Source organism: Protomyctophum bolini, assembly GCF_963924005.1.
Source record: "Protomyctophum bolini genome assembly, chromosome: 2".
Classification (NCBI taxonomy): domain Eukaryota; kingdom Metazoa; phylum Chordata; class Actinopteri; order Myctophiformes; family Myctophidae; genus Protomyctophum; species Protomyctophum bolini.
The window spans coordinates 39,457,271-39,482,232 of NC_137863.1; the positions used below are offsets into that span (position 1 = coordinate 39,457,271).

At 44.2% G+C, this 24,962-nt stretch overlaps 1 protein-coding gene across 3 annotated transcripts; it reads left to right on the forward strand.

The window, feature by feature from the left end:
- Positions 1-19,858: 19,858 nt before the first annotated feature.
- Positions 19,859-24,533, forward strand: sp7 (Sp7 transcription factor). Of its 3 annotated transcripts, none has more exons than XM_080777370.1 (2): positions 19,859-20,017; positions 21,788-24,533. In XM_080777370.1, the coding sequence occupies exons 1-2, from the start codon at positions 19,982-19,984 to the stop codon at positions 23,126-23,128; spliced, it is 1,377 nt and encodes a 458-aa protein (XP_080633496.1). In that variant the 5' UTR covers positions 19,859-19,981; the 3' UTR covers positions 23,129-24,533. The 3 variants fall into 3 exon arrangements, with proteins under 3 accessions (XP_080633496.1, XP_080633497.1, XP_080633498.1); XM_080777371.1 differs by having other exon boundaries at positions 19,908-20,017; positions 21,792-24,533; XM_080777372.1 differs by having other exon boundaries at positions 19,922-20,002.
- The last annotated feature ends 429 nt before the right edge of the window (positions 24,534-24,962 follow it).

Genomic DNA, 24,962 nt, shown 5'->3' on the forward strand with positions numbered 1-24,962 from the left:
AATACAGTATGTATAAGGATCTGTGCCATGAGGGACCCCCAGAAGAGAAGGTTTCTGCGTGTGTGCACGTCTGTGTGCATGCGTGCGTGTGCGCGCACATTTGTGTGTGTGTGTGTGTGTGTGTGTGTGTGTGTGTGTGTGTGTGTGTGTGTGTGTGCATGGTCATGCAAGTGGGAGGTGTTAGAAGTGGTGGTCTCCCATGGTGGTAATTGGTCTGGACTGGTGGATAGTTTTAGCTGGCTGCCACAGACGGATAGACAAATAGACAACCAGAGGAGCAATTACGTGGACATGGACACTGGAGGAATAAATGAGAGGAGAGCAGGGGTGGAAAAAGTACTCACACGTTTTACTTAAAGTCAAAGTATCAATAGGCCTACTGCAATGTAAGGTATCAAAAGTACAAAAGTAAAAGTAGGCTACTGAAGTATGTCACGGCCATTTCACAAGTAAAATAAAATGTCAAAAGATCTTTGGAAAATAGCAGATCTACAAGCTGTGTTACATCTGCTATTTTCAAACGGCCGAAATGTATATATAGAGCTCAAGTGGTTAATGTATGTTTCGTAATAAAATCTACAAGGTAACTAGTAGCAGTAACTAAAGTTTTTAAATAGTTGTAGTGGAGAAAAGTATAACATTTTGTCTCTGAGATGTAGTGGAGTACAGTAGAAGTAAAAGTACTGAAAATTAGAAGTACGCCAAAGTAAAGAATACCTCAAAATTGTACTTAAGCACAGTACGTGAGTAAATGTACTTTACAGCACCGGATAGGAGAGGAGAGGAGAGGTCTGTAGGGGGTGCAGAGAGGGGAATTGGAAACACATGGAGTGGTCTGACTGCTGGTCTTCCCCGTGCACTGAGGGCTTCACCCTATGATTCCACAAGGCAGCATCCAGACAACCACACACAACAAAGACCCCGAGATGGATCAGATATGGTGTGAGGCTGAGTGTTGTTAACTATAAGGTGATGATACTTGAGCAGTGACTTGCGGCAATTTGGCTGTACTGTCTGTATAGCTGGGCTGCCGACTGGTAAAAGATGGTCAAAACCAATGTGGACGAAACGTCGGAGAGTAAAAGGGACATGATATATGTAATGAAAGAGTACGATTTAATAGTAGCAGGCGGAATTACTTCAAACTTCATAACTTCAAAAACGGTGTCCTGTGTTTCATAGTGGGTCCATTTAGGTCACAAGAGTGAGAAAGAGAAAGAGATTCTGATCATTTATCCATTTGTAACTCTGAGAGTGTGCAAATAAGGGGTCCATTTGGTTACATGTGTACACTATCATAAAAATGAACAGGATTTCACAGTGTGGATTGAGTGTGAGTGCAAGTGCTCCAACTGCTTCCTACATTTGAAATCCAGTGCAGTTTGAGTTTTAGTTTGAGATCCAAAATTCCAAATGTAATGTGATGTCCTTTTGGACCAAAAGGAGTGTTGGTCCTACTGTGTTGGTTTTGCCGAAAACACGGACAGTTCTAAAATCATCTTCATGCAAACAGTTGAAGGTTCAGGCCAGTGCAGATGTAAGAAAAGAATAAATAATAATAATAATAATATTATATAATTTGTTAATATCTAAATAAGGAGAAAATAAGTTATTCGCCACCCTGGTCAACACAGTTCACAGAGCACGGCCTGTTTGAACAATCAGATTATCTGGATCCTGCAGACAGTCTGACACCAAATTGTATAATCCCACATAATACAGTGGCTCCGAAAATAAAGTATTTTAAGCTGTGTTCATATAGATAGACAGAGGATGTTAGTGTCTCTCATCACCATAAGTAAACAGAACAGAGGGCCACACTTGTCAAAACGTATTCTTCACTTCATACATTTTTATGAGCAGTGAAATGTTTGTGTGCATTTGAATTCAGACATATACGTACTAGTTGCCACACAAGCAACATGCGTGCAACACACAAACACTTCACGGCGCATGGACACACATCTCGTTTTTCCTGACAGAGACGTACGCACGCACGTATGTTATAATTAGTGCACGTAAACAACAAACATACAGGAAATTTGATATGCGTGCATATTGCATGCATGTGTCTCGCGACGGCTTGTGCATTATGTGGTCTTTAGTTGTGTGTATGTGTGTGTGTGTGTGTGTGCGTGTGTGTGCGTGTGCACGAGTGTGTGGCCAGAGTGTGCCTGCATGCATGCGTGCAGAGAGAGAGAGAGAGAGAGAGAGAGAGAGAGAGAGGGGTCCACAGCGGAGGGAGTCTATGTATCATCAGTGCGGTGGTGCTGGCGGGGTTGGGGGTGGAGGAGGACTGACACAGAGAGACAGACGCCAGCTTGGGTTTGGAAGCAAGCCTGTGTGGAGGGACTGTGGCTGACGGAGTGTGGAGGGAGAAGAGGAGGAGGAGGAGGAGGAGGAGGAGGGGGGGGGGGGGCTGAGGAGAGGGAGGCAAGGGAAGGGAAGGACGGACAGATGGAGAGATGGGGAGGGAGGGAGAGAGAGATGGGGGGGGGGGGGGTTGAGCAGGGGGAGAAAAAGGGGAAGTCACATCAGTGTACCGGAGCACTGTTTCCAGTGGGTCGGGACCCATTTGTGGGTCACGGACCAATTTCTATGGGTCACGACACAAGTAAAAAAAATCACAGTTTCTTGTCAAAATATATATATTTAAAAATAACCCTTTTAATAAAAAAATATAATATAATTGTATACAGCTTAAACCAAACAAACAGTAAGTAAGTATACTGAAAATAGCTGATCTACATGAAGTTCGCAATGCGGTGTGAATTGAGCGATGTGTTGTGCTCTTGTTCTGCTACTTTCAATAGTTTGGGTCCCGGGCAAAGTCTCGACCTCAAAAGTTTGGGAACCACTATAGTGGCCTACTGGAGTGTGTATGAGAGGGAGCGAGAAGATGTGGAAGAATACATGAAGGGAATGAGAGAGATGGCCGGCCGGGGGACGGGGGGACAGGGGGACGGATGCATAAACAGTGGGTCTGTGGAAGGAGGGATGGAGGAGGACAGATAAGGGCACTTTATAGAGTGCATGGTGAAGGACAAGGCCCAAGAGGAAGAGAGAGGAAGGCCGTGCGTGCGTGCGTGTGTGTGTGTGTGTGTAACCCTGTCGTATAGAGCTTATTGCTGGAGGGATGCCGGAGTTGGAGCCGAGGTTGGGGTTGGTGGGGTGGAAGAGAGGGGGGTGGGGGGGGTGGGGGCTCATTAAGCAGTGCGAGATTGGAGCCCCAGTGGCTTTGCCTGCACTCAACCACACACGTCCCTTTGATGAGGGCTGGATCCTCCAGCTCAATCAGTCCCACATGAGGAGAGGAGAGGAGAGGAGAGGAGAGGAGAGGAGAGGAGAGGAGAGGAGAGGAGAGGAGAGGAGAGGAGAGGAGAGGAGAGGAGAGGAGAGGAGAGGAGAGGGACACATTGGACATGGGGAGGAATAAAGAAAAGAAGTGAAAGTCGAGGACAGGAGGATAAAAACACAAATTTACGTTGTGTTGTGTGAGTCAGTGACAGTGTGGGTGATAAAACAAACATATAAAATAGTATAAAAAAGTATAATTTGGGATAACATTAATAAGGGAGGACAGTCCAGAAGGAGGGACTGCAGGCCAGAGAGTAGGAAGAAAAGCAATAAAGGAAGTAAATGTCAAAGCATGGCACATGCACAAAGAGCCAACTGAGATCTGTTTGGGGACTTTTCCTCCTTAAAAAACAAACTGCACTGGCGTGGAATAGTTTTCATAATAAATAATGCCGGAAAGAATAACACCATTGAACTGGATAGAGGACAGGAGTCAGTGTGTGAGAGTGCAGGTATTCACATGAAGAACACACTGATGTTTGTGACTATGCATATATTTGCATCTCCATCAGCACCAGTATATAAATGTGGAATAAATTGTGCATCTCTCTGTGGTCTGTCTGTCTGTCTGTCTGTCTGTCTGTCTGTCTGTCTGTCTGTCTGTCTGTCTGTCTGTCTGTCTGTGCTTCTGTGTGTGTGTGTGTGTGTGTGTGTGTGTGTGTGTGTGTGTGTGTGTGTGTGTGTGTGTGTGTGTGTGTGTGTGTGTGTGTGTGTGCGTGCGTGTGTGCGCGTGTGCGGGTTAAAAGTAACTGTCTGATGTGCATATTCATAATGTGTTCATGTTATGAATCATAAGTTGTGTTAAGTGTTTGGGTCCATGTAGAGTGGATTGTCTGTTTGTTTGTGGGGGTTCTACTGTGCCTGCACATGTGTGTCTTCCTGTGCCTGTAAATGTACATGCACGCACGTGTGTGTGTGTGTGTGTGTGTGTGTGTGTGTGTGTGTGTGTGTGTGTGGTGTGTGTGTGTGTGTGTGTGTGTGTTGGGGGGGGGGGGGGGGGGGGGGCGTGCGTGTGCGTGTGTGTGTGTGTGTGTGTGTGTGTGTGTGTGTGTGTGTGTGTGTGTGTGTGTGTGTGTGTGTGTGGCATATCGTGTGACTGGCGTGTGGCATGGCGTCATGGTGCTGGGTGAATGTGGCAGCGTTTAGTGGTTCTCCTGAAGCTCAGCTCAGGGCTCTCTCCCCCCCCCACCTCCCTCTCTCCGCATCTCACTCTTTCTCTCTCTCTGTCTGCATCTCTCCTTTCTCTCTCCCTCCATAGTGTCTCTCTCTCAACACCACATCAGCACCGGTGGGCCTAACATCATTACTGCATTACTTTGACTGTACCCGGGCATGGATTAAGCTTGCCATCCCATCTGAAGGGAGGGGAGGTGAGAGGAGGGGGGGGAGGGGGCCTTCATTCCTTCCCTTTCTTAAATGTTATAGTGTTCTGCAGGAACCAATTAATTGCTGCTCCCGTCAGCGCCATAATTAGTAAGCATTTAAGTACAATCAAAACAGCTCCTTCTCACTGCTCCACTGTTGGGTATTAGCTGTGCTTCCAGAGGAAGTAAACATTGACTCTAGCAAATGAAAGGTTATTAACACTGGCACAATGTGAACGCCTCACCCCAGGAACACAGCTAATGTCTGAACGCCTCACTCCATGCAGGAACACAGCTAATGTCTGAACGCCTCACTCCAGGAACACAGCTAATGTCTGAACGCCTCACCCCAGGAACACGGGTGCAATACTTAGTTTAGACAGTTTTAGAATAGTCATTGGTTAAACCAGTCATTAGTCCTATACAACTACAACACTGTGTCCACAGTCTGCGGAGGCAGAAGTTAAATATGATGCATATGTAGGCTATAGCCAAAAAGGGTGATTTATATACCTATTTGTGTGACACATACTGAAAATAGCACCATATAGCTTACAACTTGTTGCACTGCAGTGCTTTGTGAGCTTGTGTAGATCTACTACTGTGCGACACACAGCGCATAACGTAAGTATTTAATCAGGCATAACCGTGTCTATGGACCGTTTATTGCTTAATTTATAACCTACTCTGTCATGGGGTGGCGGCGGCGTCGTGTGCCAAAAAGATGGCAGATCTACAAGCTCACACTCCTATAGCAGGACGAGGTATAAATCAGGCTTAAAGAGTAAGATGTTATCTGTATGATAAGCCAGAGACTTGCCTGTAACCCTATATACCTCCCCGTCCAATCCCCTCTACCACTTGGCAGACGCGCAGCTCTGAGGTCGCTTTATTGGTTTCTCTAATTGGTGCCAGTTTCCATTTTCATTTCCAAAAATTACAGCGGTGTACCGTTCTGCTCGCTCTGCGCGCATCCGCACTCTGCATGGGGGGGGGGGGGGGGGAGAGAGAGAGAGAGAGAGAGAGAGATGGGGGGGGGGTGATATGGAGGGAGATGAGAGATGCTTTGCTTTGGAGACTCGTGCAGCTGCATGTCGCCTCTGTCTGACGGAAACCTTGTATGTACAAAGCCAAAGCTGTTACTTTTCAGGAGACGGAGAAAATGATAATGTCCCAAATGGATCTAGCTGTATAGTATTTATAGTCACAAGCTCTTGTTAATACATTGTTTACTATACTAATACTTTAATACTTGTTTTTACGTTGCCTCAATATTAATAAAAGCCACACAGACACGCTTGACCACTTATTTACAGATTTTAAAACAAATAGGTTGTGGATCGGCTATTCTTGGCACCATTGTATGACACTACTGTATGACAATGTATATGGCATTCATTTAAAACACTAAAAATCACACTTGCGTGCAGTGATCGAGGGGTGTCTTGTTAAATGTATAAGTGCTCGAAAACAAACATTAAAAAGTCCATATGGCTGTCCTCGGTTTAAAGTGCTCTAAACAAACATTACAAAGTCCATAGACTTTGACCGCCCTCTGTTTGTTTAAAGTGCTCCAAACAAACATTAAAAAGTCCATAGACTTGGCTGCCATATTGGCGTGACTTCAAAAGCCAGACGTTGGAACGACAACAACACATATTTTGAGACGTGGAGATGCAAGGTTTCTCCCCCCGACAGCGACGAAGTGTAAAAAGGTCGCAGCAGCATCCCCAAGATGGCCGTGTTTGTGCTCCGTCCTGTTTATGTGTGTATAATGACTCAGCGGTGATTGGCCAAGTTGATGTGGTCGGCAGGGGAGGCAGAGGGAACACTTTACTGTAAGTGCATCAATGGAAAAGAACCTCTCTCTCTCTCTCTGAGGGAGGGGGAGAGGCTGGGGGTGGTGCGGGGGGGCTGTGCACAGAAGAAGAGAAGAGCGCAGCGTTCCTCCAATTGTAGGAGTAAATTGCAGAAAAATACACAAAAACTCACCACAGAGGAGCACAAAAGCCACCGTGACGCTGGAGCAGGAGCTGGGGGGAAAAAAATGAATACTTCAACTTTGGATAAACACACGTGCACGGGCTGCAGAGGAGAGTAAACAGAGAAAAGAATATTTTGGCTGGGGCAATCGCAACAAGCAAAGGGACAGGGAGAGCATTGCACAATTGAGTGCGTGTGTGCGTGCGTGGCATGTGTCTGTGTGACTGTGTGTGTGTGTGTGTATGTGTGAGTTTGAGTCCAATGTGAACTGCGATGAACCACTGTTTTACAGTAACTTGTTCCTCTCCATTTATGTCTATTATCCTACTGTATTGTGTACATAGGCCTTCGTCAGAGGGCAGACTTGTGTAAAGCCAGTGAGTGTCCTTTTGTGTGTGTGTGTGTGTGTGTGTGCGTGTGTGTGTGTATGTTCGTGCGTGTGTGCGTGTGTGTGCGTGCGTGCGTGCAACCATGTTGTACTTCTGTAATTTACTTTACTAACGCCCTTTGTAACCATCTTTCAGCGAGCACTATACAGATAAAGTTATTGTTATTATTATTACTGCAGTCTCTGTGCGGGGATACCTCACTCATCATTTCATCATGTTTCACATTGATTACATTAAACAACATATTAGTACAGAAACGGAGCTGCCTGTGGCGGCTGCTTTGTTACCAACCATCAATCACATAATTATTCATCATTCAGCCACTCCCAGTAATCCATCTCTCTTTTTCTGTCTGTCTGTCTGACACACACACACACTCACACACACACACACACACACACACACACACACACACACACACACACACACACACACACACACACACACACACACACAAAACCACTGGGAGGGGCAGAGTGAGGAACGATACGTTGCCCCTGCTACACCCTTTTTTTTACTCTCCCGAACCATTATTCAGTGGCTCTTCCTTGTAAATGTGATAATTACATGCTTGGCCATTCACAGAACAGCAGCATTATACAAACAGAGCTGCCGCTGTTTATTCTCCCCTAATTCCCACCAAAGTCGTTATGTCCTCATAACACATTGTTATTCCATTAAACCAATGTTTTTGTACCATTACGTGATTTCCTGCTAAAGTTTGTGTGACCATTATGTATATCCCCCTGGATGCATAGGAGTGACATTACATGAATGTGGCCTTAAAAACTAAAAGTGCACATACGCCACCACAGTATGTGATCGTACATCGGTAAGCAAGCAAGCGTGTAAATGTATGTTTGTTGTTTGTTTGTGTGTATAAATGTGACGTAAACTTTACATACACTTTACATACACACACAAATAACATTGTAAAGTTGGTGTGTGTGTGTGTGTGTGTGTGTGTGTGTGTGTGTGTGTGTGTGTGTGTGTGTGTGTGCGTGCGTGCGTGCGTGCGGCCGTGCACACGTTTGCGTGTGTCACTGTCAATGCCTGTGTATTGGCAGGCCCAAGCGCCATTGTGCAGCGTGCGACCACAACCCCCACCCTACCCCCAACCCCCCCCCCCCCCCCCCCCGCCCTATACCCGCCACAACAAAGAGCAATTAAACGCCGCTGCCTTTGCCAGCTGAGGAGACGACCGCCAGCCACACTTCCACAAACAGGCAGATCTGTTTAAAACCAAAGGGGAGAAGCAATAAAAGCCAACCTACTGAGCGTCCCCCCCTAACGCCACCCCACCTCAGCCCACACCCCATACACCCCTTTCCACTTGATTCAAAACAGGAGGTGACTGACTGGCTTCACCCTATCAGTCACTATCAACACTCAGTCCACATTACCGTCAGTCTCTCCGCAACCCCACCGGCAGGCTTTGTCAAGCTTTGCCGCGATGATGTATTAAGCTGATTTAAGCCTGACTTTTGCTCAAATTATATGCTCCATCGTACGATGCCTATTGAGCGCCGAAAATAACCGATCTATACAAGGTTATTTGTATGAGGCTATTTGTATGTAGCCTGTCACAGCAGAACATAACTGATCTACAAGCTCCCAACACGCCAGGGATGTGACACGTTGGGAGCTTGTAGGTCTGCTACTGATGGCACGCGTCACCCTCGTACGATGGAGCATAACTTTGCATTATACTTTGGTGTACGATGGTATTGCATGTCGAGCATAATATAGCCAATATACAAGCGCAGATATATCTGCTCACTACTACGATCAAGGTTTTATATCTGCTAGTTTCAGCATGCGACACCATGTCGGCGAATAAAGCAGGCATTACATACACACACAAGTTGTAAAGGAACAGAGAGTGCACTTAAACATCAAAGTGATGAGCAACCTGCTAATTAGGTGATCAAAGCTCAATATCTTTCTACTTGATTGAAGATGGTGAGACTGTATGTGCCAGGGTGGAAATGGAATACACTCATGTACAATACATCATCGTGTCATATCTTCACTCAGCTGTTTTGGTATTACGGGGATATCGCAAACGTGAAAGAGATATACGGGCACAGATGGACAGAGTTGAACGTCCCTCAGGGTTTTGTTATGCGATCCGCCAATGACAGGCTAGGCCTCTACAGGATGTTTGGGATGTATACGTATACGTACAAGGAAGTGCCCTAGCTGTGTTTGTTTGACCTGTCAAGGAGCCTTTCAAGGATTAAAGCCTTGCCTTCGCCACATTCAAACACTGGAAACGAACGGTGGCATAGCTCTGTGCGCCCAGTTCTTTTTCTTTCTTTCATTCGTTGGCATCAGCTATACAATGTGCATATTGTATGTTTTCATGCGGAAAGCTATCCTGTTTTAGCTTTCTTTCTTATTTAAGTAATTAAGATATTTCCCCAATGCGTATAAAGTTTCATGACTCCAATACTAAGCCAAAACCAGTATAAATTCTGTGTTCTTTAAAACTTTGGATTTCAAGACAGCATTTTAGTAGTACAGTGGTTTTCAACCAGTGGTCCGGGGACCTTGAGGAGGTTCCAGGTGGTCCCCAGATAAATGATGGAGAGTTGGTAACCAAATGGACCCTTATAGATTTCTAACTCTTGGGAGTGTAACATTTTACACTCTCAAGAGTTATATTATTGTTAAACATCTGCATTACTTCATTTACAAGAAGTCTACATAATTACTAGAGAATGTAGAAGAATTGTTATTTTGATCAACGTTTGCCAACAGCATGGAATTGTGTGTCAACGTCCATGATAACAAAATATTCTTTAGTTTTGGGTGTGAGAGGCTTAATTAATCTCATCAAACGATGGTCCGTGGCTCAAATGCCCAATAAATGATGGGCCTTGATATGAAAAGGTTTGAAAAATCACTGCACTAAAGTACACTGCTCGTTCAGTTCTTTGATGTCCCATTCCTCTGTGGCCCCAGCAGGGGGCGGAGAGTTTAGGAACCTGCCATGGAGCAAGTGGAGCCTGAATCCTGGCCGCGGCCTATACAAGGCCAGCCCTCCCTTAGCCCGGCTCGGCCTGGGTTCAGCGTGGGCCGCATCGCGGTGTCTCTGGTCAGGCAGCCTGGAGCCCTTGGGCGCTGGCAAGGGGCGCGGGCGTCCGGGAGGGGCCCCCTCAAAAGCCATCTACGAGGGGCCACACCCACATGGCCATTACGGTGGAGGCTGTTCTGGGCTCCTCTCGAGGCCGCCCGCCTGCCATTTTTAGAGCAGCAACAGAGTAGACCACATGCTGTGGCTTCAAGCAAGTGGGGGGAAGGAAGGGTTTTCTTCTTTATTTTCAGTCAAAGCGCCATGAGCTTTGGGAGAATTTCTACACTTGCATTCCGATATACGAAGTCAGTCTAGAAAAATGGTATACGGCATTTTAGTTGGAATTCTTAAAAGCAATAGGTGAACATATTTTCTTTTCTCACTATACGTGATTAAATTGTTTTGCCACCACTTTGTTCGAAGGCAGGTGACTGCAGAAACTGTAAAGAATTCACTGACAAGAAATAAAATTCCTATCAGTCAATAAGTGGAATCCATCTGTTTTAAAATATATATATATCAGTCTTATATCTTGCAGCTTAGATTCAACATTTCTAGTTTCTAGTTAATTCAGTTCTACACATTCACAGTGTTTTTCAGCAGAGCGTGTGGGTGAAGCGTTGGGTGGTCCGAAAGAGAGAGAACCTGAGTTTCCTCTAGCACACATATGGTGCGGCTTGGCCTTTTTTGTTTTGTTTTAGGGGTTTTAGGTTATAAGTAATAAAGTTGCCTTTAGGTAGAACATGCTTATTTTATCTACCTATAATGTCATTCTATTTCTGAATTGTATAACCTTCCCACCACTCTCTGTCTCAAGGCCTTTCACTGAAAGTATTTTTCCAGCTTCACCCTCATGCAAACTCAAGCTCAGCTTCTATTATCCAGTATTTCAGCAGCTTGTTCTAGTCTTAACCACTTAAACCCTATATACTTAGTTGACCTTGGTCTCCCAGGGGTCGATACTTGGCCCCCTCCTTTTTTCCCTCTGCACCAAATCTCTTTAACACGTCACATTGTGTCATGTCGTGAGCTTGTAGCCTTTTACATCTGCAATTTTTGGCTAATGTTCGCCTATTTTGGCTAAATGTTCACCTAATTATGACATGCTGAGAGTATGGATGCTAGGGTTCATATGGGTAAACCTGGTCTGGTCTTAATCTCTCTCTCTCTCTCACTCTTCATCCTTCTCTCTCTCTCTCTCTCTCTCTCTCTCTCTCTCTCTCTCTCTCTCTCTCTCTCCTTGTCCTTCTTCATCTCTCTTTCTTCTCGATCACTATCTCCAGGAAGTCTCCACATCAGTCTCTTCCTCCAAGAGAGGAAATACAAGTCAGGAACCACTCACTCCTCCTGTTCAACACAATCACTCAGACATCTGATACCGCCGGTCACCCTCCACCAACATAGAGATGAACGCACACTTTTGACCTGCTTGAAGATATTATCCCTCCTGCGGAGCAATAAGTCTCCCATAAATAAACGACAGTTCCAATCCCCCGAAACCACATCGTTATGGCAGCAGGACATCAGATGTAAAACTTTGAACAATCCCCTGTTAGGGAGCTGGAAAGATGGAGACTTTGTCCTGTGAATTGGAGACCACAGAGCTGAGCGGTGCTGTGCTGGAGCTCATGAAAGGGGCGAAAAGTTCTATACAGACAGAAACCAACCACAGCTATATATGATGCGAAGTGTTACAGGCCCTAGCGTCGTGACATGTTCTCTTTCTCGAATACATTAAGTAAAGGTTCGAGTAAGACATGAAAAAATAAACAGTATTATTCTAATAAGTAATCAAGACTGCTGTGGTTTCAATGAAGGCCCGAACTACTTATCCTACTCAAGAGTCTCCCCATCTTCGTACGGACACACTTGGCACCGGGAGCACATTGGCAGAGAAAGCCCCAAGCTGTACGGATCCATTGACTATAACAACTTTTAACAAGGCACTCGGGGCAATTTCATGCTCTGAGGGTTTCATATGCTGTGGAAACCTGTATCAGACATGATTTCTAAATTTCATTCCTCAAAATGACAAAGTCACTTTTTATGGAGGATATGCATGGCAACCAAAGTCAAAATGCTGATTGCTTCAGTGAAATGCGCAAATCCGGAGGGAGGGGGGGGGGGGTGACCAAACCAAGCAGAACGGAAGTTATTTCCAGGGGCGAGGGGACCCAAGATGGCTGCCATGGTGGCACACAGAACACATGGAACAGATCACGCAACGCATGGAGTCGGATTTGACCGTACCAAATAAAGTAACCAAAAAAAGAAAACCTCAATTAACTCCCCTAAAAACCCCTCCCCTCCTTTTGGCAGGGCTCCGCCAGGGAGTAATGAGCTCCTGCCCAAACCTCAGAACCAGCTGTGGGGGTCTGGGGGGCATCAGCTAAATATGTATGATCCACGGGGGGAGAGGAGAAGGTGGGCTGTCCCCCCGTCCCCCCCATCTGACATGGGGGCCTTCTTAGAATCCAATAATAGGGTCAACATGAAAGATCAAGTGGCAGCTAATTGCTCAAAGGGATTAAAGTGATAATGACTCAGATGAAAGAATCCAATGCTTCCTCACTAAGCATGTGTGAGCAACACACACACACACACACACACACACACACACACACACACACACACACACACACACACACACACACACACACACACACGAGCACACAGGAACATATGTGCACACACACTGACAGTTACGCAGCTGCATATGCATATGCATACTCTCACACACTCACATTGCACACACTGTTTGGCACACATTGGCACTGAGTCAATGCCGACCCCCTTGACTCAACCACTCTTGGCTCAATCAAATGAAACAGGTCTTTTTATTGTGGTATTTCACTGTGCGTTCTATATGGCTGCACATGTGGCCTACAATGTTGAATATTCTTTACAAAGTGACAAGCTAGGAGGAGTGCCATGTGTTTTAGACATCATCATACAATGTAGCCCAATTTGGTAACATTTGGCCCTGGCTTGTGAAATTCTATTCTTTTCAATGGTTGTGAAATAATTCACATTTGAACCAACATCACGATATTTTATCACCAGAAAATATAGAAATAGAAAGAAGAAGAAGAAGAAGAAGAAGAAGAAGAAGAAAAAGGAAAATAAAGTAACAGCCAGAACATTCTCATATTAGTCATTTTGTAAACACTAGAGTGACCCTCACATCTAGAGTTCGGGTGTCGGCCTGTACCTACGTATTTTGGGCACATTGTCAAACACTTTCAAACTTTCACATTTTGTCAATTTAGATACCTGTGTTGTTCTTATACTGAGGACCAATTCATTAAGCATGCAATATTGCTGTACTGAAAATATTTGTAATTCTCAGAGAACCTGCCGTGTCCCAACAAAACGCTTGTCATTCATCTCACAGATCATACATAAAAAGATATTGAAATAAAACCATCATTGCACCATCCTGGGCAATTATATGCGTGACGCCTGTATGGGCCATTAGGCAGCCACAGGTCTCCTAGCCAGACAGGCAGATTACAGGCCGGCTCTCGGCTTGTATACACCGAGAAGGCGTTGGACGAAGTTTTGTTTGGGAGTGGACGGACTTCTGAGTTTCTAGAACTGATACTTGCATGTAATAAACGGCATAATAAACAACCGATTAAGCATGTTGCGCAACATACGGTAGTTTGCTAGTTAGTATAATACATATGAGAAAAATAAAATAAAGAAATATTCTTGATTCTCATCAGTTCCATAGTTAAGTATTTTCCTGTGTGTCTGGTCCCTGATTATGTCACAGAAAGATTAAACTGGACCAGACTTTGGAGGTCGGAGGTCGGCTAAGGCCTCCTTCATGTACAATATTGTATCACGGTTGAACATGAAAGTATAATTAGGCTTAATTAAAAGTGTCCCATGCTTATAGACAGACATAACATATCCCATACATATCCAAATGTATGAATGAATGGACATTGTAAAGCGCTTTGAGTAAGCATGTAGTGTATAGATAAGCCTTATAAAAATGCAAGCCATTATTATAGAATTAAATAAACACAATTTTCGTCATGTTTATATTAGCATTTACACTACAAAATCGAACCATTCGGTTCTCAGGATCCATATTGTAATGACGTGGCTCCACTGTGGATCTCAGATTTCATGTGACCAGCCTATGATGTCATCTATGATACACGACTCCAAATTTTGGGCAAGGTTTCAGCCCGATCAGAGCCCCACTGACTACCATTATGAAATTAAAGTTAAATATTTCAGTATATAAAACACAAAATGAGGCACTAAAGTTAGCCTACTGACAATGTGTATACCGGTAATTAAGTTTGCCGCTGATCGGTCCAACGGTTTGCGAGATTTTAGTTCCAGACAATCACACAAAGACACAAAGACTTCCAGGTTTACCTCTTATAGACAACTAGCCTAGTTATGACATAAAAACGTGGCAGACCAGTCTTGTCATGCAGTAAGTGAATTGGAAAAAGAAATGTCATCACAGTAGAGTTCATTTAACACAAATGGAACCGTTAAGAGTCCATCTGTACACTCTGAGAGCATAGGGTGAGTATTAATCCTATTGCTATTCTCTGACTACCAACATGTCTGCTAGATGACGATGTTCTGTCCTGTCCACTGGTTGAAATGCTGCATGTTGGTGGTTGAATTACTCAAAGCCACCGACAGACCCTCTGACTGTAGCCAGTCAGGTCATTTTATTACCCGCATGTTGTCACTTCTCATGCCAAAGTTAAAATGAACCAAATGAGTCACGAACGATGTGTTGCCATAATCACCAGCATCAACAGAAATACAGATTAACATGGGCATATTATATTATATGATCCATATCTCTATCTCTCTGTTTCTCTCTCTATTCTACTCTCGCTCTCTCTCTCTACTCCCCCACTCTTCTTGCTCGCTCATTTTCCGTTGACAAGCGCTCTGAATCTTTGACCACACAGCCTGGAAAAATAGCACGGAGTCATGCTGCAAGGCAAGTCTATCCCTGACCCTGATTCCCTCTCACCACATTTCCATCACCAGTGAAGTAAAACACATCTAATCATTTCAATTTTCCCCCTCCGTCGCAGTATTATTAACATTGTTAATTTTCTGAGGGTTGTAGCCCAGAGAGGAATGTGAAGGGAAATGCATTATGGGGAGATATTCCATTGATCCTTCATTATACACACTCACTCTGACTTGGCTGCTGCAACGTCTTAATGATACTGAAAGACCAATTTAAAACCAATGCAGAAAACAGAAAGCCATTTCATTCACCCCCGAATGAAAGATGCATTTAAAACCAATAAGCATGCAGCGTATGTGCAAGAATTGTAACCATCTAAGGATTAGCAATTTCCACATATTTGCTACACTGCCGCTGTGTGTTCAATTCACCACTGAGAGGAACTGTTTGCAAAATACAACAATAGACATAATGATGGGCAAACTGGCGGCCTCCTTACTGAATACGGTACCACTGGGAAGTCTGCCCCACACCAAGCAACTCACCAGACAATGGGATATGATCATTCCTTATTTTCCATGGCAATATTAACTCAGGCCCCCCATGATTCATCACCACATTTGCCCAAAATGCTGCGCCAAGTGGTCAAAGCTTTACGAGGTAAACCAAAGAGTAAGTAAGGCTCTTACAATATAAACTCTGTCCACAGAAAAGAAACGTCTCGCACGACTTTGATTTTATAGCAATCTGAGACTAATGTAGCTCTTGACAATTGTGAGTCTGGAAAATATTGTTGATGAATAAAGCATGTCACCTGCACCTTAAATATTGGCCAATGGCCATGGTACTCTAGAATAATAAATACCATTTCTTCTTACGCCTTGGATGGCAATTGGATGATTTGAGGCATTTTGTTCCAAAAATGTGTTTTGCAAAAATCCACCTGTTGGTGGTGCTATAACAGGCCAATGTGAAAAGGGTGGGATATATTCCTCAGCCTAGTAGGAAAGTCTATGAAAGATTTCACGTAAATTGCACGCTGCGTTCATGATTTGAGGCTTTTTGTTCAAAACGAGCCAATCCTGCAAACTTTGACAGCCAATGTTAGCCAATTAGGATGGAATATGAAATATCAGACAGATCCGGCTTGAACACATGACTATAGAGCGTCACGATTTGCGGGATTTTTGGACAGAATCTGGAGGAGTAATATCAACAAATGTGTTTTTCAAAAGTCGGCCTCCTGGTGGCGCTATAACAGGCCGTTCTGGAGAATTTGGGGCAGAGGTTCATCGTTGGCATCCAGGGAGTGTGTGTGCAGAATTTGGCATCGGCTGTACACAGACTTCTTTCCATTTAAATGACAATTTGGAAGAATACCGATTTCACAACCCAATCAGCTTGGGAAAAGGAATGGGTCCAAGGATGTGCTCAACAGGTCCCTGGCACCAACCTCCCAAGGAAACAGTGGTCAACCCTCAACAGATTTAGGACCGCTCACGGCTCACGTCACTGCAGCCCCTTCTTGGCCAGACTTCCTAACTGGGTCAGCAGCCCAGCAAACAATGGCACACATCATTCAGGTTTACACTCTGAAAAACTAAGGACGAATGGTCATCCCCCATACATACAGCAGACCAGGAGGCAACTGCTCAGCTCAAGGACTTTTCACTCGCTAAATAAATTGATGATTTATAATTTGACATACAAATTAAGCATTAACTCCATTCATTCATCCAATCCATCACAATCTGACATATGGGAGGTAAAGGTCCATATGAACTGGCACATACAGTAATCTGCTCTGTAGAGCTTAATTATGCCCACCCACCGCCCCAATCAGTCTTACTTCTACCATACCTACCCAAAACTCCCAAACCCCAAAGGACAGAAAATAGCAAATAGAGGAGAGAAAGCTTTTTGAAGGGGCTGTTAAGCGCTTAACACAATCTCTAATTATAGATCTCACCCGCGTTCTTTTGAAGACAACTGTAAATGGGAACATGCCAAGGATTTAGATTACTAAAACTCATATAAAACTAGGAGAACCAGCCCATGTGGACCATTTAGCGTCACTTACACTAGTACAGGAGCTTTTACTTCCCCTATCATTTTACTTTAATGTAAAACATGGAGCATTAATAAACGCTGAGAAGAAAAGGAAATCTTAACTTAAAGGCGTCCACCACTAAGAGAGCCTGTGCCAAATGAGAGGGGAAGGAAATGCCTCAGAATGTGTCAAGAACTTGCCACGTATGACAGCTATACCGTAAACTGGTGTGGATGAGAATGAGGACTCTGGCACTTCATGTTCAACAAGATGTATATTATTGTATAGCTCTGGTTAAGAGATATTGTATGTGTTTCATGTGTTCATAAATACCTCTTCAGGTATAAATACTGTATATATATTTTTTTATAAAGCTGCTTCAATATATTACACAGTACATGTGTTCATTTAACTGTGTAAAAGAGAGTGTTACGTAAAAATCCACCCGCTCTAAAAATGTAACATAATGTCGGCAAATGAACTCAAGAGGGCCTATTTGGGTCAATCTTTACACTCAGAGTTATGGAGGATTTTACTGTGTGAGGAAATAAGCATGTAATGTATATCTGTAAATCTAAACATCAGGTATATCAATACATTGACTGATTAACTGACCTGTGAATTTCTTGCAGTGAGTCATCTCATCGGTGACACATTGCCCTCGGTCTGAGGTGAAGCTTATACAGCTGTGACTGTGAGTACAGTGCAGTCCCGTAGGAGTGTGCGAGAGTGTCAACTATGTGCATGTAGCAGTCTTTGTTCTTCCACTCACACCCCTTTGGAATAAGAAAATAAAGCGATGAAGGTCAGGCGGAGAGCAGACTGCCAAATATAGTCTCTGTGTTCATGTGAGGGCCAGACTCCATGCCGAACGACAAGCCTGACTCTGACCATGCCCTGTAATTGAGGAGAAAATAAGGACAGAAATTATATGTTTATTTTTGACAACAATTTTAATCTTCTCTGCTCTCCTACTGAAAAAGAGACGCCCACAAAAGGCTGAGAATCAATCTCACAGAAGAATGTAGGCTGAAGGGGGTTCTGTTCTCCCTGATTCAATAAATAAAATGTATCAGATATGCCTAATAAATCAGATTCAAACTTCAAAGTCTAAATTAATAGCAAACATTGAGATATGATACAGCTTAATTTCAGATAAAAAACAACCAGTTGCCCTATGGGCAGTAATTTGACTGTTATGAAGAAACTGCATTGCAGAAAATATACAGCAGACACAGCAATATTGAGAGTTATTGCAAGTCTGTTTTGGATCTTGAGTTAAAGGTTCATCTATAGTGCATTATCAACACATATGTGATTATTCCAGCTATCTATGTTAGTCTACATTATCGACAGACGACAGATATATACTGTATGTTTATTTAGTGTTTCACATAAGAAATAAAATGAAAATAAGATCAGGCTCAGGTTTTGTGAGCCCCACTTCATGCATGGAGAAATGTAAGTCTGGTCCACGTCTGCAAATTTCGAGTCGTATATCAAAGTCTCATCTTCAATGCTAGATTAACTCTGAGAGGCTGTATAATTGCAGGAGTTCAATTAACAGTGTCATATAGTGGAAGTATCAACAATATTATTGATGAAAAAGACCAAGATTAATTCCAAACAGCTCATAAAACTGACCTATTTACAGACATTTGACATGAGAGAAAAGAAGGAAAAACAGGAACATTCCAATTACAACTTTAATTTTAGTTTGACCCCACATTCATGAGAGCACTAAGATGTGTTGGTATAGTTGTATTTGATATGTTGTTAGTTATACTTATATTTAACATTTTTGAGGTAGGCTATTTTCAAAAACTATTAGTTTTCATTGTTCATTTGCCATTTCCTTCATGGAGGAAACAATATTGCAACTTCCCCCTGTATATAACCCATTTTAATTCATTTTATTTGATGTGATAATCTTTTCTTTATTTTATTTAATGACTTGGTCCTTTCATTCTTCGCTTGTCTCTGTAGTTCAGTCTTTTTAACCATCAGTTAATGTCTGAAAAGGCAGTTAACTGCATTTAAGAATATTGAAAACAGAGAGCGGGTTGAAACCAGAACAATAAAATCTCAAATGAAAACCACAGACTCAGGCAGCTTAATTTCCTGATTTATGTGGCGTACTTACTTTTTTTGTTTTTTCTGTCTTTTGGAGGAAAACGCAGAGCTCTCTCCGTTTTATCGCTAGCAATTTTATTTAGGCAGTATAAGCCTATAACTTCAAGGGCATTTGAGGGGATACTGCAGGTTTGAGTAGCCAAGTTATATTATAGGTAGTCTAGGCCTCACACCCAGGCAGATTTAATGAGAAGCGGAAACACTAACATAATCCGATATCCCTTTATACATCATCATCAAAACGACGATAAATGTCGAGCTCTTAATCACACCAGTGGAATGTTGCCAAACTGGCATTCGTGAATTCACTGGGTACTGCCAGTGAAGCTGAAATGATGGCCAAAATGGTGATTGATGAGGAATCCATTCATACAACATAATCTTGAGCAAACGATCCGACTCCTTCAACTCGGGGGAGGTGGTGGGATGTCCTCTTTCTTTCACCCACCAATCTCCATCCATTCGCCTCCCTCTCTCAATTTTTATTGCCTCTTAGGGAATCTTCAAAGAGCCCCTACCCTATAATTAGGGGGCGGGATCCCCGTCTCTCAAAACACTTCCCCGCGCTCCTACCCAAGTAAGTTCTTCCAAAGTGTCCCGGGACTGAGTGCTGCGCTGCGTCTCCACTTCCCTCAGTTTCATTTAGGATTTTGTTTCTCAGGGATGGCCGCATCTATTCTGGAGGTAGGGAATATATTTGTAAGTATCTATTTATTTTTTTACATCTCAAACATTCTTCTGTGACACGATTGTGTTGTTGTTATTGAATTAACCAAAGTTTGTTTCGCTGTTGTAATGCGGCGTTATATTAGCCTATGCGTTTTGGAATGTGCATTTTAATGTGCCACTGCCTGCTGCGTAGCCTATGGAATGATTTAAAATCATTATCTATAGGCATGAATATGAGAAATTATTTATGTTTCGCGTGATGCGTAGTCTATTTAAATCTACCGACATGTAGGCTAAACAGTTTAGAATACTCGGAGTCTGTTCAGTTTACAATACATGAATTGAACTTACCACTGTTTAGCACAGACATCTCGGAATCGGATGCAGCTGAGCGAACAGGTTGCCTCCCTCCAAAGCCTAATGTCCACAGGTTAGAGGTTAGCCTACACTTTTGGAGTGCACTATTAGCCATCCATTCGATTCCGTAGGAGTCCACGCTACAGCACGCATTGCCACTGTGGTCGCTATACATCGTTAGCTATCTCTCAGACTTTGATTAAACGTAATTAACCAGCTTATAGGAGTTACAACAATAGGAGACAGGCCGAGTTGACCTCGGGCGCTTACTACCTTTGCTTTATTATAAATTCCACGCGCCTCCGGCCAGCCGGCTGCAGGTAATTGAGGCTGTTCAGCACAGCGCAGGTCACCTGCCCATGTGACCTGCATGGGAACTTTATGGTTCTGTGCCTTTGTCTCAACCTGAAGCCATCTTCGCACAAGAGGCTGCCTGTGTATACTTTTAGAACATAAATGTCACAGTGTCAGAGATTGATAGGCCAAATATAATGGCCTATTGCCTCAAAGGTAAAGCGTTAAAATAGATATGCCTATTACATAGCATTTATCTTCCTGGTCAAACTTAGGCCTACGTTTTTCATATAAAGAAACACATTTCTATATTTACTCAAAAGCGTCCATCTGCATACAACTGAACTCCTGAACAGGCTACCAATTAGAGGAGACCGTCAGTTGTGTGGATGTTTACAAGATATAAAACATCCCGTAATTTGACCAACATGGTGACTGACAGAAATACTTTAACATCAAGATCGTTGTGGGGGAAAAAAAAGAATAAGACAATGGCTAGACAGTTATAACACAGTGTGCCATTGTGGCAGGGCATAAACTTAGCATGCCGAGCCATCTGCAATGCCATGGTGACCACCAGCAACAAAACATGTCTGGCAAGCTGTAGCCTAGTATATCTGACACAATTGCTGATGCTGTGAGCAGCTTGTGTGTTACAATACACAATCCTTCGACGCTGGATGGATGCAGTCACATGTTGTCCCAAACATGCAGGCTGTATGGGATAGCTTTAAATATATTTTAAGCGAAAAAAGCAGATCTACAACATGTAGCTCTTTAACAAAATGTAAAATTAGCTATTCTTTCTATTCGTCCCATTGGGCTTAAGTGGTTAAGCAAACACTGGAATCTCGATCTGCAAAAAAATAAAGAGTACAAACAATAGACGGCGGTTTCAATGAAACAGAATCCCATGCAGATTCCTCCTTTGCTGAGCGGAGCAGAACTTCTCACAAGCGTAAACACACACAGCTCTAAATTGCCCTGACCACTTAGAAAATGGAGAGAGCAGGAGAAAAAAGCCGGTGGTGGCAGTGAGACATACGTTTTTTATTAGAGTTGACACTGACAGCAGCGGCGACCAGGAGCCATTTCCTGCAGACAGTCTAATGTTCTCTCTCTCCTCCTCCCCCCCCCCCACCCCCCCAGGAAGAAGCGCGCTATGGCTCCAGTCCTCTGGCTATGTTGACGGCTACCTGTAACAAGTTTGGCAGCACTAGCCCCGTCAGGGATTCAGCCACACCTGGAAAAACCGGCAGCACCACTCCAGCCAAGAAGCCTTCTTACGCCATGACCTCTGAACTTCAGTCCGCCAAGAACGGGCGGACCGCCGACGGCCTGACAGACTCCTACAGCGGCTCCTTCACCACAGCAGGAGGAGGAGGAGGCGGCGGAGGGGGGCTCCTCACCCCCACCGGAACCCCCCCTCCTTCCTCCGGATGCTACACCTCCGAGTACAACCCTTTCTCTCACTCCTTCCAGACCTCCGTCTCCCAGGACCCTTCTCTGCTGGTGTCCAAGGCCCACGCCACGGCTGACTGCCTTACTAGCGTCTACACTTCCCTGGACATGACACACCCGTATGGCTCCTGGTACAAGGCTGGTATCCACCCTGGTATCACCGCTGCCCCCGTCAACTCCACGTCATCATGGTGGGACGTGCACCCCAACTCTAACTGGCTGTCAGCAACACAGTCCCAGGCAGACGGGGGTCTTCAGGCCTCCCTTCAGCCTGTCGTCTCCCAGGCCTCGCTCAGCCCCCAGCTGTCCAGCTACGGCACCGACTTCACCCCCCTAAACCCGGCCCCTTACCCCTCCGTGGGCCTGGGCTCCTCCTCCCATCTCCTCCAGCCCTCACAGCACATGCTGCCTCAGGATATGTACAAGCCCAAGCCTGTGACCGGCGGCGGGCTGATAGAGAGCCCTATGGGCTTGAAACCTGCAAGGGGATCCGGGGGTTACGGCGGGACCCCTACCAGGTCTTCCTGTGACTGCCCCAACTGCCAGGAGCTGGAGCGCCTGGGGGCTTCGGCCGCGTCCCTGAGGAAGAAGCCGGTGCACAGCTGCCACATCCCCGGGTGCGGGAAGGTTTACGGCAAGGCCTCCCACCTCAAAGCCCACCTGCGCTGGCATACCGGCGAGCGGCCCTTCGTCTGCAACTGGCTGTTCTGCGGGAAGCGCTTCACCCGGTCGGACGAGCTGGAGCGGCACGTGCGCACGCACACGCGGGAGAAGAAGTTCACCTGCCTGCTGTGCAACAAGCGTTTCACGCGCAGCGACCACCTCTCCAAGCATCAGAAGACCCACTCGGAGGCCGCGCTGCAGGCGAAGGGTGTGGCTGTAGAGGGCGAGGGGGACCCCAGGAACGAGGAGAACGCAGAGCTTAACAACGCCGCCGTGCCCTCTAATTCTGACCCGATCACCAACGGAGACGAGAAGACTGGCACAACTAACGGCGTGGAGAACAACAGTGGACTGTTGGAGATCTGACTGCAGGCATTGACCTGATGTGTTGCCATATAGGGTTTGCTGTGGGGATACGTTCGACCTGTAAAATGAAGTACAAGAGACAATATTTGGTTTTGACTTCCAGAGGGAGCAAAAAGGACAACATTTGAGATAACCTTTATAATTACTAACTGAGCATGTTGCAGGTAGCAATCAGTTTACAATCTGTGGGCCACACATGCACACGAGTGTTAACTTTTCAAACTTGCAAGCATACACAAGTGCATGCATGCATGCATTCAAGCAAGCACAGACAGACAGACAGACACGTGCGTGTGCGTGCGCGCACACACACACAGACACACACACACACACACACACACACACACACACACACACACACACACACATACAAACATGCTGAAAAGTAAACACTCTTGCATACATACAGTATAGCACACATATAGCAGGCTACACACATTTTTCTGCATTTCAAATGAGACAAACCACTGGGGAAATTTAATCTGCAGAGGCAGGAGGAAAGAGCTCTGAAGCCGCAAGAGGAAAGTAGGTTTAAAAGCAAAGAGTTATGGTTAGTATGATGGAGTAGACGGAGCATTGCATGATTTGAGAAGATTCTGATTTACAACTGTACTTTTTACCATTATTCTTGTCAATGAACAGTCTTGAAAACTGTTTCTTTTTGCAAAGAATTTTAAGTTACGTGTTTTTGCTTTACCCTTTTGTGCCTGTTTGCTTCTTCCTATGTCTAATTTAATTTCATATTTACATAAAATAATTAATTTATGTCTTAAATTATACACATGAAGATTATCTTACTTCACACAGGAAATATTACCTGAAAAAACTGCAAGATAGTCGAAGCTGGCCATAAATAATTCATTAAATTAAGACTTTGTTTAATCTATTTATTGATTATACGTTGAAGTTGGTGCTATAGTTTTTGGAGATTTATTTATAGAGCTTGAAGTTAGATGTGTCTGTAAACTATTTCTATATAACCTTTTAATTGTGAATTTTCCACACCTGGCAAAGTAATGGTTAATAAGGGCTTCCCTTATTTTGTACATACTAAACATTTCCAAAGATTGAGATGTTGTTAGGTGTGTTATTTTTCTACTTTCTTTGGTGTGTATTCTATTTTTAGAAGCCTGTATAATGCTCAACAATGAAGGGAAGATAGCAATAATTGCAGCAAATAAGTGTTGTTTCGTTTTATAAGAGAGATCACAGATAAGTAAAACGTGGTATGTTGCTGTTCTTGTTTAATCTCAACTGTTTTGCTGGATGTGAAATGCGTGTACAACAAACTGTAAATAGTGATAAAGCATGAACTTGGTAAAGATGGATTTGATGTTTGAGTGTCATGGAGTGGAATCAACCATTTGTGGTCTTTTTAGAACATTAAATCCACAGTCAGGTGTTATTTTATCCTCTTATTGTACACACAGATCTGCCAAGGCCTTTTTCCATTATACGCCTGCTTGTAGGTGAAGTACCTTGGCCGGATGTTAGCGTCAGCATAGGGAGGCTAGGGTTAATTTGGTTAATATCTGAGGCCCGAGAGATAATCTTTTACACAAGAGAGCAGTTCCACTCGAAGACGCCACAGAAAATCTAAAGCAGTTGTTTCACCACTCCCAACCACTCGACACTCACTCACTCACTCACTCCCTCACTCACTCACTCTTCTTCATATCTCACTGCATTTCCACCTCATATGGCCAGCCAAATACCTTCATTATCTTTTGCGGCACAAACAAAGCCATCCGCTGAGGTGAACTCTTGGTTCCACACAATGACCCCTTTCAGAGAGCCACTGTAGTTACACTCCAGACAATTACTCCGCTCTCCA

Coding starts and splice junctions, on each gene's coding strand:
- sp7 (XM_080777370.1), top strand. CDS start 19,982: ATGGCCGCATCTATTCTGGAGGTAGGGAATATATTT. Junction 20,018..21,787: donor TGGAGGTAGGGAATATATTT/GTAAGTATCTAT, acceptor CCACCCCCCCAG/GAAGAAGCGCGCTATGGCTC.